The sequence below is a fragment of the Chrysemys picta genome, chromosome 6 (assembly GCF_011386835.1).
Source record: "Chrysemys picta bellii isolate R12L10 chromosome 6, ASM1138683v2, whole genome shotgun sequence".
NCBI classification, from domain to species: domain Eukaryota; kingdom Metazoa; phylum Chordata; order Testudines; family Emydidae; genus Chrysemys; species Chrysemys picta.
The window spans coordinates 74,203,131-74,219,025 of record NC_088796.1 but is presented as its reverse complement, the minus strand read 5'-3'; the positions used below and the strand labels follow the sequence as shown (position 1 = coordinate 74,219,025).

Genomic DNA, 15,895 nt, shown 5'->3' with positions numbered 1-15,895 from the left:
AAGATGCCTCCTTGCACTAGGCTGACACAGCAGTTCAGTACTGACTCAGAGGAAAGTGCCACTTATTGAATCATCAAAACTACTTCTTACAGCATTAGGTGTTTCTTGGAGATTTTCCAGCCAAGCAGTAGTGACTTGCCTCAACAATGCTGAGCTTTGGAGATCTGACATAACAATGGAGTATGGCTGCAATGTTGTAAAATTCTATTATACTTGCAGATTGACTTTACAACAGAGATATATTTTGCAGAGTTCTTAACGTTCTTCACTAGTCTGACAAACCAATTTATGAGTTATGATGATGATGTAATTTACATGTTTAAGTAAAGTTAAGTTTTTACTTACAGAAATTTCAGGATTGGATAGCTCACACAAAAGCTTTTTAGCATCTATTATAGCCTGATATAATCTCAGATACTGTCCATCACTTGCCACAAAGCAAGCACTTGGAGAATTGCAGTATGCACCTGAAAAGTATTTATGAACAATCAGTTCAATATTTAAGTGAATACATACTAGCTCCTTCCCTATTTTTGGCAAAAAGCAAATCACAAAAATTTATTATTAAAGACTTAAACAAAACAGAAGAAAGCAGAACTTATTTCTCATTGATCTAATTTGTATTTAGATATTTAATAAACGTGGCCATATGCCAGAAATATGAAGATTTAATACTGAACTTCACCAAAAGGAAACTAGACTCCAATCTGCCTATTGAAGGCGACACTACCCTCAAGAATAGTACTCTCCTTGTCTGTATTAATATTTTTCAACCCCAACCCACTAACATTAACATTTTAATGCATTTTTAAAAAAATGTTTAGATCTAAGATTTTAAAACGAAGGGCAGTGACCTTCTCCTTAACTTGTAAAACATATCTATAGTGCCTTATAAATAAGAGGGGAGAAAATATCCAGTGGCTTTTTTTAAGCTTACCAAAATTAAGGGGACATTTTTCTTAAATTTTAGTCTAGGTTATTTTTCAGAAAATCCACACTTTGGAAACCAACCAGAGATAATTTAAAAGTTCCATCATTCAACATATTTAGATTCTCCATACTACTAGCATCATTTTTTTCCCTATTCTAGTTGTTTTAACAATTGAAGATTTTAAATATTCTAATTAACTCAGAAAACTTACCAAGACAGTAACTGGGTATAAGTGTAGGCAGCCATGCCACATTAGAAAAAGCTGAAACATGGAGAGAATTAATTCGTGCAAGTTCAGAAACACCTCCAGAAAAGGATAATGGACCAACTGGATCAACTCGCCAAAGAATAAGCTCACTATAAACTGCATTGGGATCCTGGGACGTTACACTTGTAGTGCCTCTATTCTGAGATCTTAAAGGCGAATCTCCAGAATTTGAAGTATCATTTGTCTGTTTTGTGCCGTCAACATCTGGTGATCTTAAAGCATTATGATGAGACGTTGTCAGCAGCAAAGGTAACACTGAATGACAAGCCAAGTCATTAAGATGAAAACGGTGACCACAATATCGAGATTTATGTGAAATACTGAGCACAGTAGAAAAAGCAGATTCCTCTGCAAAACTAACTAGCCACTGGTTTAAAGACCCATCTGCATGTTTTGAAATCATCATAACATTTGGGGTGAAGATACTTAATTTTAAACTGTTAGTTGATTTATTGTGGGCAGAAGAGATAAGCATAGATGAGGAACGTGTAAGGCCAAGGGGCTTCTGTTTGCCTTGTTGAATAGCGAGGTCAACATTCTTGGTGCAGGCATACATCACTATACTTCTGCAAAGAGAATTTGCATCACCTGTTGGAAATGCTACTGGAATTCTTGAAACAAAAGACACCTAGAGTTAAAGGGGGAAAATAATATGTATTAGAACAAATAAAGAGGATATTAATGTACTCATTGAATAAAATATATATTTCAGATTTCAGATTTTCAGAAAAATCATAATACCTGCACCTGGCGAAACATACCAGGCTGATATTCATCTAGCCAGTCCACATGCCATACCAGCAACGAACCATCCATGGAATGAATACTGAATAGCATGTCCGCATTTTTGCTCCACTCAGACAATAGTATTTCAATCTCATGATCAATAATAGCAGAAGATAAAGGAACAAAGCCAGAATTTGGAACAGTTTTCTCACTACCCAGTTCTTTCTTCTCTTGATTTCCTTTTTGCTCTTCTCCACTATCATCAGCTTCTGGCAGAAGAGCATATAAAGTAAAGAAACCCATGAATGAAAGCTACATTTGGAAATTAAAATCTTATAGGCAACACTGCTTGGTTATTCAAAACTTCCTTTTAAGCCTCTTCTAAACCATTCATACAAACATGGATTTAAACAAATTGAAAGGGTAATGATTTAATCTCTAAACCAAGTTAATGCTATATAATTGAATATATTTCTATATCTGACTGAGAAAAGTGTAGTAAGTTATATTATGTACGTCAAGCTATTTTACAACACCTTCTTACACACCTAACAAAAAAGGTACGATTAAACATGGATTGGTAATTATACCAAATTGAATTAAACTGACCATAACTCACTTATAGCATTTTAAAAAACAAGTTGTATTAGCTTATTCATGAAAGTACAGAAAATGAAATATTTTTTTAAACCCAGAATCTGGAAGTTCAGAGGAGTTCAGGAATAAATGCATCAAATTCCTTCCAACTGGCTTCATGTATCCCAAAAACTAGACACTAGGCTTCAGGCTTTGTGAATACTACAAAAATTAAGGTCAACACGTTTTCCCGAGTTTTTAAAATGGCAAAGAAAAGAGTTTTGGTTCTTTTTAAACATTCTATTGCAGAGGTTACTAAAACACTGGCTGCATTTTGCTAGAACAAGATCCAGAAAATAAAAGACCAATTTTTTAACTGTTTAAGGCAAATAATGAAAACAATCAAGAAAGTACATTTTTAAATGTTCAGTTTTAAAAAAAATATTATGTTGACGGAAGTCTCTCTTGAAAAGCTTCATTTTTAAGTTCTGCCCGCAGCAATCTGCTGAGTAAAGAGGAATATAGATGGAATAATGTACAGCTTTTATGTAACCTCAACTCCAAATATTTGGTGCCAGAACAACATGTTCATGTGATCCCTAATGGACACTACTTTAAAGAAGAAAGTTGCAACATTCTGCAGTGTCCAGGCTAGCATCCCATAAGTGGAAGTGTGCAGAAGCCTCCTGAAGGTGTCTGAAATTTCAAACAGCCTCTTGGGTTTTTTTTTTTAAACTAACAACCTCAAAACAAAAGACCTACACTTCTAGAAACAGTCAGATGAATTCCCCATATTCCCAGATGGATTCAGTCACAACAGTGAGTGCTGGCGACTTTACACATTAAACCATACTTCACTTATCACACTACTCTATTTCTAGCTGGCAGGTGTCTATAGCACAAAACCACCATACACAGTTGCCATTAGATGACTATAATTGGCAGTATCAGCAAAAAGGCAAAGAATGAAAAAGCACAAAACTTGAACTACCCTCTCCCCACTACAGGTGATCCGTTCAAAACAGCATAAGTATAGTAGAGTACAGAAGCCTGTATTAGCACTAGATCACATCTGTTCTGTGGTTAGAGAGATTGGCAGGCCTGGCAACTGAACCTATCAGCTTCTTATTCAGGCTGAGAGAGAGAGAAACAGGTCCATGTGAATAAAGCTTGAGACACAAACTTCAATTTTCTTTAGTAGGTATAAGATTTAATCCTTCTTAGCTTAAGTAGAATTTTATATTAATGTAATCTAAACTGGCTCTGTCTCTAGGCCCTGTCGCTAAGAGCAAGGTGACCCTTCACCCAGTTAAGCCTGAAAACTCCTGGCTCCCCAATTCCTTGATGGTAAAACAAAAACCCACAGGGGCAGATACAAAGGTGCTCCAAAGTGTATTTTAAGAAAGATGTGGTCCTCATCAGGCCATAAATCACATCTTTTAATGTGTAATTGCCTTAATGAACCCAAAGCAGTGCACCACCAACCATTACTCCAAAAGGGATTTGGGGGGGAGCAGGGGGAAGAGGCGGTCAGGACACTGAGATACTTCCACTAAGTTATGTCCCATTTATCCCCATGCTTTTATGATTTTGGAGTACACATGCTTGTGGTCTAATGATAGATATTTCCACTATTTCCAAACTGACCAACGACTGGATCACACTAATCGGGATGCAGGACCTGCGATGCACTGATCTGCTTGGAAGTCTTCTGGAGAATTGTCATGAGGTACAGCCAATGGTTCATCTAGCCCAGTCGTCTATCTTCGGACAATAGTTGGTGCCAGATGCTTCAGATGGAACGAACAGAACAAGTGATCCATCTCGTTGTCATGTCCCAGCTTCTAATAGTCAGAGGTTTAGGGACACCCAGAGCTTGGGGTTGCATCCCTGACCATCTTGGCTAATAGACCAATAGATGGACCTATCCTCCATGAACTTATCTAATGCTTTTTTGAACCCATTTATACTTTTGGGCTTCCCAACATCCCCTGACAAGGAGTCCCACAAGTGGACTGTGCACTGTATGAAGAAGTACTTCCTTTTATTGGCTTTAAACCTGCTGCCTATCAATTTCATAGGATAACTCCTGATTCTCATGTTACGTGAAGGGGTAAGTAACACTTCCTTATTCACTTTCTCCACACCATTCATGATTTTTAGCACTCTTATCATATCCCCTCTGAAGTCGTCTCTTTTCTATGCTGAACAGTCTGAAGTCTTTTTAATCTCTCCTCACATGGAGGTTGTTCCATACCCCTCATCATTTCTATTGCCCTTCTCCTATTCTACTATATCTTTTATAAGATGTAGCCACCAAAACTGCATGCAATATTCAAGGTGTGGACATATCCTAGATTTATGCAATGGCATTATGAGGTTTTCAGTCTTATTATTTATCCCTTTCCTAATGGTGCCTAACATTGTTAGCTTTTTTGATGGCCACTGCAAATTGAGCAGATGTTTTCAGAGACGTATTCACAATGACTCCAAGATCTCTTTCTTGAGTGGTAATAGTTAATTTAGACATCATCATTTTGGATGTATAGTTGGGATAATAATATTTTCCCATGTGCATTATTGCGTAGTTATGAACATAGAATTTCATCTGCCATTTTCTTGCCCAGTCACACAGTTTTGTGAAATCCCTTTAACTTTTCACAATCAACTTTGAACTTAACTATTTTGAGTAATTTTGTATTATCTGCAAACATTGCCACCTTGCTGTTTACCCCCTTTTCCAGATCGTTTATGAAGATGTTGAGCATCACTGGTCCCAGTACAAATCCTTAGCGGACCCCACTATTTATCTCTCTCCTCTGTAAAAACTGAGCATTTATTCCGACCCTTTGTTTCCTGTCTTTTAACCAGTTACTGATCCACGCCAGGATCTTCCGTCTTATCCCATGACTGCTTAGTTTCCTTAAGAGCCTTTGGTGTGGGGGTCCTTTGCTTTCTGAAAGTCCAAGAACACTATACACACTGATCACCCTTGTCCAGATCTTTGACATGCACCAAAGCTGGGCTTACCAGCCTATAATTGCCAGGATGGCCTCTGGAGCCTTTAAAAACTGGTGTTATATTAGCTATCCTCCAGTCATCTGGTACAGAGATTGATTTAAGCGATAGGTTACACTGCAACCTTAAAGGTCAAGGTAAATGTGGAAGAAGGTCTTATTCTTGAGCAACCAGAACACCAAGTAAGTATGCTGCCCTTGCTTTCCCTAGGTTAGTTCTAAGGAAAGAGGAGCCCAAGATTATGCCAGGCTATGTCAGCCTGACCAGCCAAGTGGCCAGAAGAAGCCTGCAGGCCAGTGTAACATACTAACCAGAGACTTCACATGGTCCCCTGAACTGTACACCTGACTCCGAAGACCACTCAAGCTGAAGAGTCACTCCTTTTATTTTTGTTAACCAACATTTTTTTCTAATTTGTTACTGGATTAATGATTTCATTCAAATCATGTCTGGAAAGCAACCAAGTTATAGCAAGCATGCAGGACCAGTTCATAAGCAAAAGAAGATTGATTTAGAGCAGAAAACGTTGTAATTGTTTGTTTTTTTATGCTTGCACAATATACGTTTCCAACTTATGTAAAATTCGGGTTACGCAAGGCTTTCTGGAATGGAACGATTGTGTAAGTTGGGGAGCATCTATATTAACTAATTTAGATATTTGGTTTGCCCAACAAAATTCACAGCACATTATAAAGAATAAAAACATAGCTATGATATGCATTTTACCTTCATCTGATTTGCCATCCAACTGATTTGACTCTTCAGTGATGGTCTCTGAAGAATGCTGCTCAAAGCTCTTTTTAAGATGCTGCAAAAATACTTCCATGGAGAGGGTAAAATGCAGTTCTTTATTGTTCAGCCAGTGCACTACAAATGGCCCACTTTTCTCTTCATTCTCACTGAGACTCAGAGACGTGATAGAAGGGAGTAGAGGAATGTCTGCAATACCAAGAAGTTAATGTGATTTCCAAAAGAGAAAGAGGTAGTGGTAATGTGTTTTTTCCCGTACAAGTGAAAAAGGCTAAAGTTATACAACCACGTGCAAGCCTAATCCTGCTTCACCCTGAGGGATTCTACCACCATCCCCTCTGGGCAGATATTCTGCTCCAAAAGGCCCTATATGTCCTGGTTTACACCAACGGAAGCCACCACAGATCTCAGGTAATTTTAGCCCAATGTACATTGTGTTTTGTAGAATAGAGATTTCACAAATATACCCATCCCCAATACTTTACACTATTTGTTAGGGCACCACTATTACACATGCAACAAACACAAGTAAATGATACAAACAAATTTCAGATGGGTATATAATTTTGTACCATCTGAAATATAGGATGCAAGAGTGCAGCCACTTGTGACGTGCTGAGAATTCTCACATGGCGCACCTGGCAGCAGCAGGCTCTTCTTATGTGTAACCCCCACCTACAAGTCTCCCATATTCCCATTTTATGCAGCAGTACAATGTGCTGAGGCAGCTGTAAATTCAACATCCTGTCAGACAAAGCACTTTTGAGTGCAAATACACTCTTTTCTCCACGGAAATTGGTACTGTCTTTAAACTGCTCAAGCAGGTAGTTATGCCAGGACCACAACAAGGAAATGGAGAACAAAGAAATATAGGAAGACTGAGGGAAATGGAGGAGAGTGCACAGGGAATAAAATTATGAAAAGAGAAATGCGGAAGCAGACACAAGAAATTTCAATTCTTCCAGAATAAGCTTCTCTTGTTAGTTGGCCACAGAGGGCCAGCTCTCAAGATGATGAATCTGGCATTAAGATGAGTTACAAGGAAGAATTAAAATTAGTTTAAGAAAGGAACATACCAAACAAGAACATGATGTGCAGGCTGACTTTTGACATTCGTATACATTTATTGAACTTTCAATATTTTTTACAATATTTTTGAAAGGAACCCTCTTCTTCCCCCACCTTCCCAGGTTAAAATGTATTATTAAAAAGTCTGTCAAATGGAGTATTGTCTCTTCTTTCACTCTATCTTTTATTCTGAAACAACTGTAATCCTGGTTCTTGTGAGTTCTAACAGTTCGCACTAGGACTTTACTAATGATTCTTAAGGAGCCTTCAAATAACTCCCTTCCTCCAATTAAATACTATCATTTCTAGCCACCTTAATTTGTAATCACAGCATGCTCCACAATGACACTTACCCTCCTTTGTAAAGGATTTTAGGAACTATGAGCGAAGAGGGCTATGTAACAGATACATATCATTACTGAGTCTTATGTGGTTTCATGATAAAAATGCTTATATAAGTGTACACACCCTGTATTACACACATGAAAAAATATTTTAAAAGATTAAAATTGTAATGCTAAGCACTCAAAAATGAAGTACAGTAACTCCTCACTTAACATTGTAGTTATATTCCTGAAAAATGCAACTTCAAGTGAAACGATGCTAAGCGAATCCAATTTCCCCATAAGAATGAATGTAACTTGGGGGGTTAAGTTCCAGGGAATTTTTTTTTTTGCCATACAGTACAGTACTATAGTGGGGAGGTGCCCCTGCCTTACCCCACACAGGCACAGCCCACTGGCACTGGAGACAATGAGGCAAGCAAGGAGGCTGAAGGTGCTATAGGCTAGGAGAAGCACATTGCGCAGCAGCAGCTTCCCCTACTCTGCAAGCACCAGGGGCGGGGGCTCAACCCTCAGCCTGCCCACGCCCCCCTACCACCAAACCTTCACCCTTAACCCACCTCTTCTTTCCCCTCCCTCCTCCCCCTTTACTCTGCATGCCCCTCCTGCCCACAGCAATCAGCTGGTTTGTGGCGTTCGGGAGGCAGGGGGAGCCTGCACGCTGAGTCCTCGCTCCTCCCCCTTCCCTCACGAACGCTGCAGGCCAGCTGATTGCCGCGGGCAGGAGGGGTAAGGCGCTGATCCGCCGGGTCTGCCAGCGGGCGGGAGATGCTGTGGAGGGGATGGGGAGAGTAGGAGAGCTGCCAGCTGTGGACAAAGCAGGCAGCCAAACAACGTTATAGCAAAGCATTGCACAACTTTAAATGGAGCATGTTCTGTAATTGAGCAGGGACATAAGATCGAAACAACATTAAGTGAGAGGATGTTAAGTGGGGAGTTACTGTACCAGAATTAAGGTTTCCTCTGCAACCTTTATTTGGACCTACTGTACACATGCATTGTAATACTGTAACATGATCACATACCACTGTTTTTTCCCTGCACAGACACCTGCATTATCCAGGACGCAAGATGGAACTGCTCTGGGATAGCCATTAATTGTAGGTTGCTCATTTTCTGGGTGACTGACTTGAGACATAAGGGTCTTATTTGCAGAAGTGCTCAGAACTCACAGCTGATATCAAAGCTGTGCTTTGAACATATAAAAGGCCACATAATGCTAAGCACTATGAAAAAGTCAAGTCCTAGGAGTCTCAAACTGGGCACCCAAAATGAGTGGATACTTTTGACCTTAATCGGTCAGTTCCCCACCTGTAAAACGGAGAAAATACACCCTCACCTCACAACGTTGTTGTGAAGCACTCCAATAGTATGGCAATGAGCACCAAAGAAAGCCATGAGGAATTGGTAATTCTGTCTTCAGAGCAGGATTTAAATAGTGTGCAATGTATACACATAGGGTCACATATTAAACCATGAGCAGAAAACAGAATATTGAATAGTTGCTCTTTAAGTCAGCACCATCCATCCTGTGCACTGAATGAGGCAGAGGTCCTGTGCTCAGATAAATAAAGTCCATCCGAATGTATAAATACAAGGAGGCAAATTAAGGGTACACAGAGAAAAGTCTGTATTGCGTTCCTGTATCATAAATCTTAACTGCTCATGATTACCTGTGGCTGGGTTGATGCTGGCAGCAATATGAAAGTGACAGAGTGCATTTGCATGCAAAGGAGTGTTCCTATGAACTTCATGAGGATCTTGCTGATGTGGGGAAAATCCAGTATGTGCTATGAGGGCAAGTGACCTTCTCCTTCCTCGTCGAAAGGGCCTTAGATTTAACTGTGTGGAGAATAAGTCATTTTAATTTTGTTTCCAAAGGAAAAAAGGAGGATTTAATCTATAAATTATTTTCTAGAAAAGAAAGCATGTGAAATTCTAACCTAAAGGAAGTAGCTTTTACAGTTAAAAAGTGCACTGGTGAATTTACCAACTGTATTGTTCATAACGTATCTTCCATAGAAAAGGGACTACATAATAAAGGATGTTAATGTCTTTAGAATCCCGTAGAAAGCTTGTAAGTAACACAGTGTTGCCTTGAATGGGAGTAGTAAAATTCAGAGAGCTTTGTATTCCAATGTACTGGGCTGTATCTGTACAGCCTTCATGCTCAGACCAAATCAAATGCTGTGTCTATAGCATTTTTCAAGAGGAACACAAACCATGCACATTCAAGTTATTAAAAAAAAAATCTTGAATTGGCTACTATCACCAAGTCTCCATGACTGGATCAATACTTCATTTTCGACCCCATAAGCACAATCTCAGACTCAGACTTTAAAGCCAAGAAAGGACTGCCATGATCAACTAGTCTGACCTCCTGCACACTGCAGACCACAGAACCTCGCCCACCCACTCCTGTAATAAGCCCATAACCACTAGCTGAGTTACAGAAGTCCTCAAATCTTGATTTAAAAGACTTCAAGTTACAGAGAATCCACCATTTATTGTAACTCAAATCAGCAAACGACCCATGTCCCATGCAGCAGAGGAAAGCAAAACAAAAAATGAAAAACAGGGTCTCTGCCAATCTGACCTGGGGAAAGATTCCTTCCTGACCCCAAATATGACCATCGGTTAGCATGCAAGATCAACCAGCTAGACCCCTGGGAAAGAATTTTCTGTAATAACTCAGAGCTCTGCCCACCTAGTGTCCCATCTCCAGCTGTTGGAGATACTTGCTAATAGCAGGGTGGGCCATGTGCCCTTGTAGGCAACCTCATCATATGACTCCTCCATAGCTTATCAAGATCAGTCTTGAAACAAGTTAGGTTTTTTGCCCCTACTACTGCCCTTGGAAGGCTGCTCCAGAATTTCACTCCTCTGATGGTTAGAAACGAGTGTCTAATGTCAAGTCTAAAAACATTGTTGATGGCCAGTTTATATCCATTTCTTCTTGTGCCAACACTGGCCCTTATCTTAAATAATTCCTCTCCCTCTGATGTATTTATAGAGAGCAATCATATCTCCTGTCAGCCTTCTTTTGGTTAAGATAAACAAACCAAGCTCTTTGAGTCTCCTCTCATAAGGTAGGTTACTTATTCCTTAGATCATCCTAGTAGCCCTTCTCTGAACCTATTCCAGTTTGAATTGATCTTCCTTAAACATGCAGACCAGAACTGCACACAGTATTCCAGATGAGGTCTCACCAATACATTGTATAATGGTAACAACTCTTCCCTAACTCTACAGGAAATACCTCACCTGATGCATTCTACAATTGCATCAGCCTTTTTTTTTTTTTTTTTTTTTAAACAGCTGCATCATATTGGTGGCTCAGTCATCCTGTGATTGACCAATATACCCAGATCTTTCTCTTGCTCTGTGGCTTCCAACTGGTAACTCCCCAGCTTATAGCAAAAATTCCTGTTGATAGTCCCTAAGTACCTGGCCTTGCACTTTGCACTATTTCATTCCATTGCTATTAAACGAGTTTTCAAGGTCATCCAGATGTTCTTGTATAATATTTCAGTCCTCTTCTATATTGGCAATACCTCCCAACTTTGTGTCATCTGCAAATGTTATTAGCACACTCCAATTTTTTGTGCCAAGGTCATTAATGAAAATGTTAATGAAGATTGGTCCCAAAACCCATCCCTGAGGAACTTCACTAGTAGCCTCACTCCAGCCTGACAGTTCACTTTCAGCATGACTCAGTCTCCATTTTAACCAGTTCCTTATCCACCTTTCAATTCTCATATTAATCTCCATCTCTCCAATTTAACTAATAAATTCCCATGTGAAACTATATAGAATGCCTTTCTGAAATACAGATAGATTGCATTTACTGGATTTCCTTTGTATGGAAAATCTGTTATCACAAAGGAAGATAAAGTTGGTCTGGCACAATCTACCTTTTGTAAAACCATGTTCTATTTTATCCCAATTACCATTTACCACTATGCCCATAATTACACTCTTTCAAAATTTATTTTAGTTTGATCTCAGTTGTACACAAGGACTTAACAGACCTGTAGTTTCCTGGATCACTTTTTTCCTCCCCTTTATTAAACATAGGTGCTATATTTGCAATTCTCCAGTCACAGGATATGATCCTGAGTTTGCTGATTACTTAAAAATCCTTGCTATTGGGCTATTTCATGTGTCAGTTCCTTTACTATTCTTGAATGGAGATCATCCAGCACACACACACACACACACACACAGGGTGCCACTGAGCTTGGCTTCCATCTTGGAGGTGGTCATTTCTTCTTCTATATCTTTGTTTCCATTAGCCATACTGCCACTGTCACCAAGTTCCTCATTAAAAATAGAGGCAAAATATTTGCTTCAAGTGTTGTAATCATTTCCTTACACACACACCCCCGAAAAACTCTAGTCAAGTAAGATTCAAATTTTCATGAGGGGACATGGTCACCTATATGATATTGCTGAAGTCAAACTTTCCTATGTACTAGTCACCTTAGTGTTGTCACAATTTAATACCCCATTGGCATGAAAAACTGTACAAGCATTAATAGTGTAAAAGGGTAAAGAAAGAAACCTCAGATATCTGTCAGTTCAGTTCAATCTACCCAGATTCTGATTACCTTGTATGTTGGGGTTTTATCCTCTCTTAATTTGTCATTCTTGCTCATTTCTAACTTTGTGGTAGATAGGCTGTTACGTAACATTCTCCCAGTTTTTTCTTCACTTTTTTTAAATGAGAAAAAAAGTCTTGTCTCTTGCACTCCCTTTGACTTAGAACATATGAGTAGATAGTTTCTCCCCATTTCAATGTCTTCTTTGGTTACATGGTTACCAACACTGGTTGAATAGCTTTTCTTCTCTGGGCTTGCACTGTGCTGTCTTCTAGTTTCCAATTCTACGTTATTGTCACCAATTCCAGACTTGGTAAAACTGCTGCTTTAGCATGTGGTAATACCTTGTTTTAGTAAGTTTCTTCTCTGTTGGAGTTATACAGATCCTGCAAAGCTCGTCTGCAGGCACTGGAAGAACCCCCTAGAGTTTCATTATAAGATTCTATTCTACAGAACTTGAAACTTCAAACTTTCCCATTCAGACCATCACCCACACCATATCCTCTGCTTTATGCTCTTCATCTGGGAGACATAAAGACCATCCATCTAATCCTACCACTAAGTTTGTGTAGGAGCTGGCTGTCCTTAACTTCTCTCCACAAGTATTCAAAGGTACCTCAGGACATCATTTTTACTTAGCACTTTTTCATGAGGGAGGGAGGCAGGCAGGCAGGCAAGGACCACTCTCCACAAATACGTACGGCCTTACAGAAAGCAGTCTGCTCTAAACCTCAAGCAAGGTAGCAAGAGGGAAAAATATAACCTTCCACAGTATCACCATTGCTTTATCAAACAGGCAAGAGAACATCCCGCAACTCCTGTGGTAACCAGAGAACCCCTATCACAGGTACTTCTCAAAGCACCATCCTAACTGGGGTTCCATAGCATCTACACCCTAAACGTAAAGCTGTTCTCTATCATACACCATATTTCCCACATTAAACTAAAAATTATGGAGTACTCTACCTCAGTCCTCAGAACATGAGCACTGGTAGATGAGAGAATGAGGGGAATATTTCAAACCTTTTCCTGGTGCCCTATATAGGTGTATGGAGGAGTACTATTTTACTTTGTATCTTTCCGCTCCAGTGACTTATCGATTTAGTGCAACAATAGCCTTTATCTTCCCAATCATTCATCCTGGCTATTGAAATTTGGACATAGATAAGTTTGTTCAAAAGTATGGCCAAAACCATACAGCATGACTTCAAGGAGAGGGTTCTGGCCATAAGACAAGAGGTAGTGAAACTATCAAGCCACTGTCGTCCTTTTTGCCTGAAGATGTCCAAGGTGGGCTGTTGTGCAAGGAAATGTGATCAGGACTGACATGTTCTAGCACAACTGACACAGATTTCAAGAGAACTCAAACTTCTTCTGTATTTTAAATGTCTTTACTCAATATATTGTCTCTCCATTTATGTGACTAATACCCTCAGAGATGCCAAACTTTATCTGCAACTATTGTATTTTTCTTTAAATAGCTCATTTTCAAAGCTAACATGCATACCGGAAGCTGAAACAATTAACTTTAAGAGAATACTGCAGATTGTTCAAGAAAACAAGTTTTACTTCATTTTAAACATTCACATCATAAACGTAACTCTAAAAGTTACTCTCAAACCTATCTGTTTTTTAAACACTCTTTCCAAAGAAATTATAAAACATGAATTATTCTCAGAATATATTCAGCAAATAATTTTTTTAATAAATACAAAAAAGATGTGGTTTGTAAAAAAAGTACTATCCAACAGTTCTCACCTCTAAAGCATTTTGCATTCGTTCCTTACTAGAAGCATTTCTTTTGAAGTTATTGGTTAAGTTCACTGGTTCAGTCCAATGGTTGTATCCACCAGCGCATGATAAACTATCATTGGGTAACAAAGTCTCTGCCCAGAGACGGCATACATTATCCTTGCAGCAAGTCAGCAGTACATTGCATACAGCACCACTGAAAGAAAGTTTTAGCCAGATTGAAAAAAAATAGTTATATTCGGAGCATACAAATACCCACATAAAACAATGAAAGGTAAGAATTTAAGTATAAATTTCCAGAATTATGCATGACACTATGCCTTAGGTAGCATATAAAAAAATTACAAAACTAAGTTCTTTAATTAACCTGATAAATACCCCCAGAAAAATAGGTGAAACTTTGGAACCCGAAATGGACTAAATGGTGCAACTATTTTAAATATTAGAAGTTTAGTGAACAGTCATGAATACAGCACTGTTATGTGCCTTCCGCCACCTCAAACTTACAGTTATGTAACTATGCAATATTGGATCTTTGGTTCCAGCATACAAAACTAGCCATTTGGATGGAAAAAAGTGAACTGTATATTGATAGCCAATATTTTATCATTTTTTGTTCTTTGAAGCATTCTACAATTATTAATAATCCTCAGCATTCCCTTGTAAGCTAGGTAGGTAGGTATCCTCATTTTACAGATGTGGAAATTTGGACATAGATAAAAGTTTGTTCAAAAGTATGGCCAAAATCATACAGCATGATTATACAATAGACAGGACTATATAATAAGTTCTTTGTGACCACTTCTATGCTTATTTCTCTAAACATTATTTGCATTATAACAGCATCAAGAAATCCCAATCAAGATCAGAACTCCGTTGTGCTAGGCACTATAAAAACTACGTAGACATTCAAGTTCGCTTCCCAGACAAGCTTACAATTTAGTTTAAGACAAGACACTCCAAGGGGATGTAACAAATGACGCACGAACATGTTCTGGTTATGTATCTAGTCTGTGGGCATAATTTTGTGATTCCATGTAAGAGTTGCCAGGGAAATGGTAATAGGTATTGTATTATGTACACACACACACACACACACACACACACACACACACACACACACACACACACACACACACCTTAAAAATTATCAGATGGCAAATTCCGGGTGGCATGATAGTAAAGATGAATTTGACAACTTCCAAGGCAGTAGCTGTATGGAGGACATTCAGTATATGAGAGGTGGAATTCAAGTGAGCAGTTAAGGCTGACATTCTTAGAGCACAGGAAGTGGAGGGCAACATAACATACAGAATAAGTAAGGAGCGCACAGTTGTGAAGGGCCTTAGGCTGCTGCAGTTGCACTCACTGATAACTGACTTAGAGGGGATTCAAAGAAAGCCAATTAGCAGATGACAGCAAAGATTGTTAATTTAATAAATACTTTGTATGACAAGTCTGTGTGCTGTATCAGGACAGACACTGGAGAGACAGAATGGTTTAAGACTGTTCCTGGCATAAGGCAGGGCCGCTTACTATCCCCACATCTTTTCTGCATTGTCACAGATTTTATGATGAGAAGGGCAGTAGCTGCTGCTGAAGACACTAGTATTGTTTAGGCAGGTGAAGCTATAAGACTTATATTTTGCAGATAATATAGTCACACTGGAGACCAGCTTGGATTGAATGAAAAGACTATTTGTGAACATAAAAGCAGAAAGTGCTAAAGTGGGACTTTATATCAGTATGCAGAATACCAAGCCCATAGTGATAGAAGAAAATGATGTCAACACCAGTGGACATGTGATTGATGAGCAAGAGTACAAGAGAGTCGATGACTTTATTTACCCTGGAAGTACAC

General features: G+C 39.0%; 1 protein-coding gene across 8 annotated transcripts in view; it reads right to left on the bottom strand.

Moving 5' to 3' along the window:
* DMXL1 (Dmx like 1) overlaps window positions 1–15,895 on the bottom strand; it is a 142,252-nt gene that overhangs the window by 84,606 nt on the left and 41,751 nt on the right. For 7 of the 8 annotated variants that reach the window (XM_005300153.4, XM_005300154.4, XM_005300155.4 and 4 more), the window contains 6 exons: window positions 14,041–14,230; window positions 9,355–9,523; window positions 6,246–6,458; window positions 1,941–2,194; window positions 1,143–1,827; window positions 346–467 (listed from right to left, as the gene is read on the bottom strand). In XM_005300153.4, the coding sequence (XP_005300210.1) occupies window positions 346–467; window positions 1,143–1,827; window positions 1,941–2,194; window positions 6,246–6,458; window positions 9,355–9,523; window positions 14,041–14,230 (1,633 nt within the window). The remainder of the gene's footprint in view (window positions 1–345; window positions 468–1,142; window positions 1,828–1,940; window positions 2,195–6,245; window positions 6,459–9,354; window positions 9,524–14,040; window positions 14,231–15,895) is intronic. The other variant, XM_065550367.1, reaches the window with a different exon arrangement.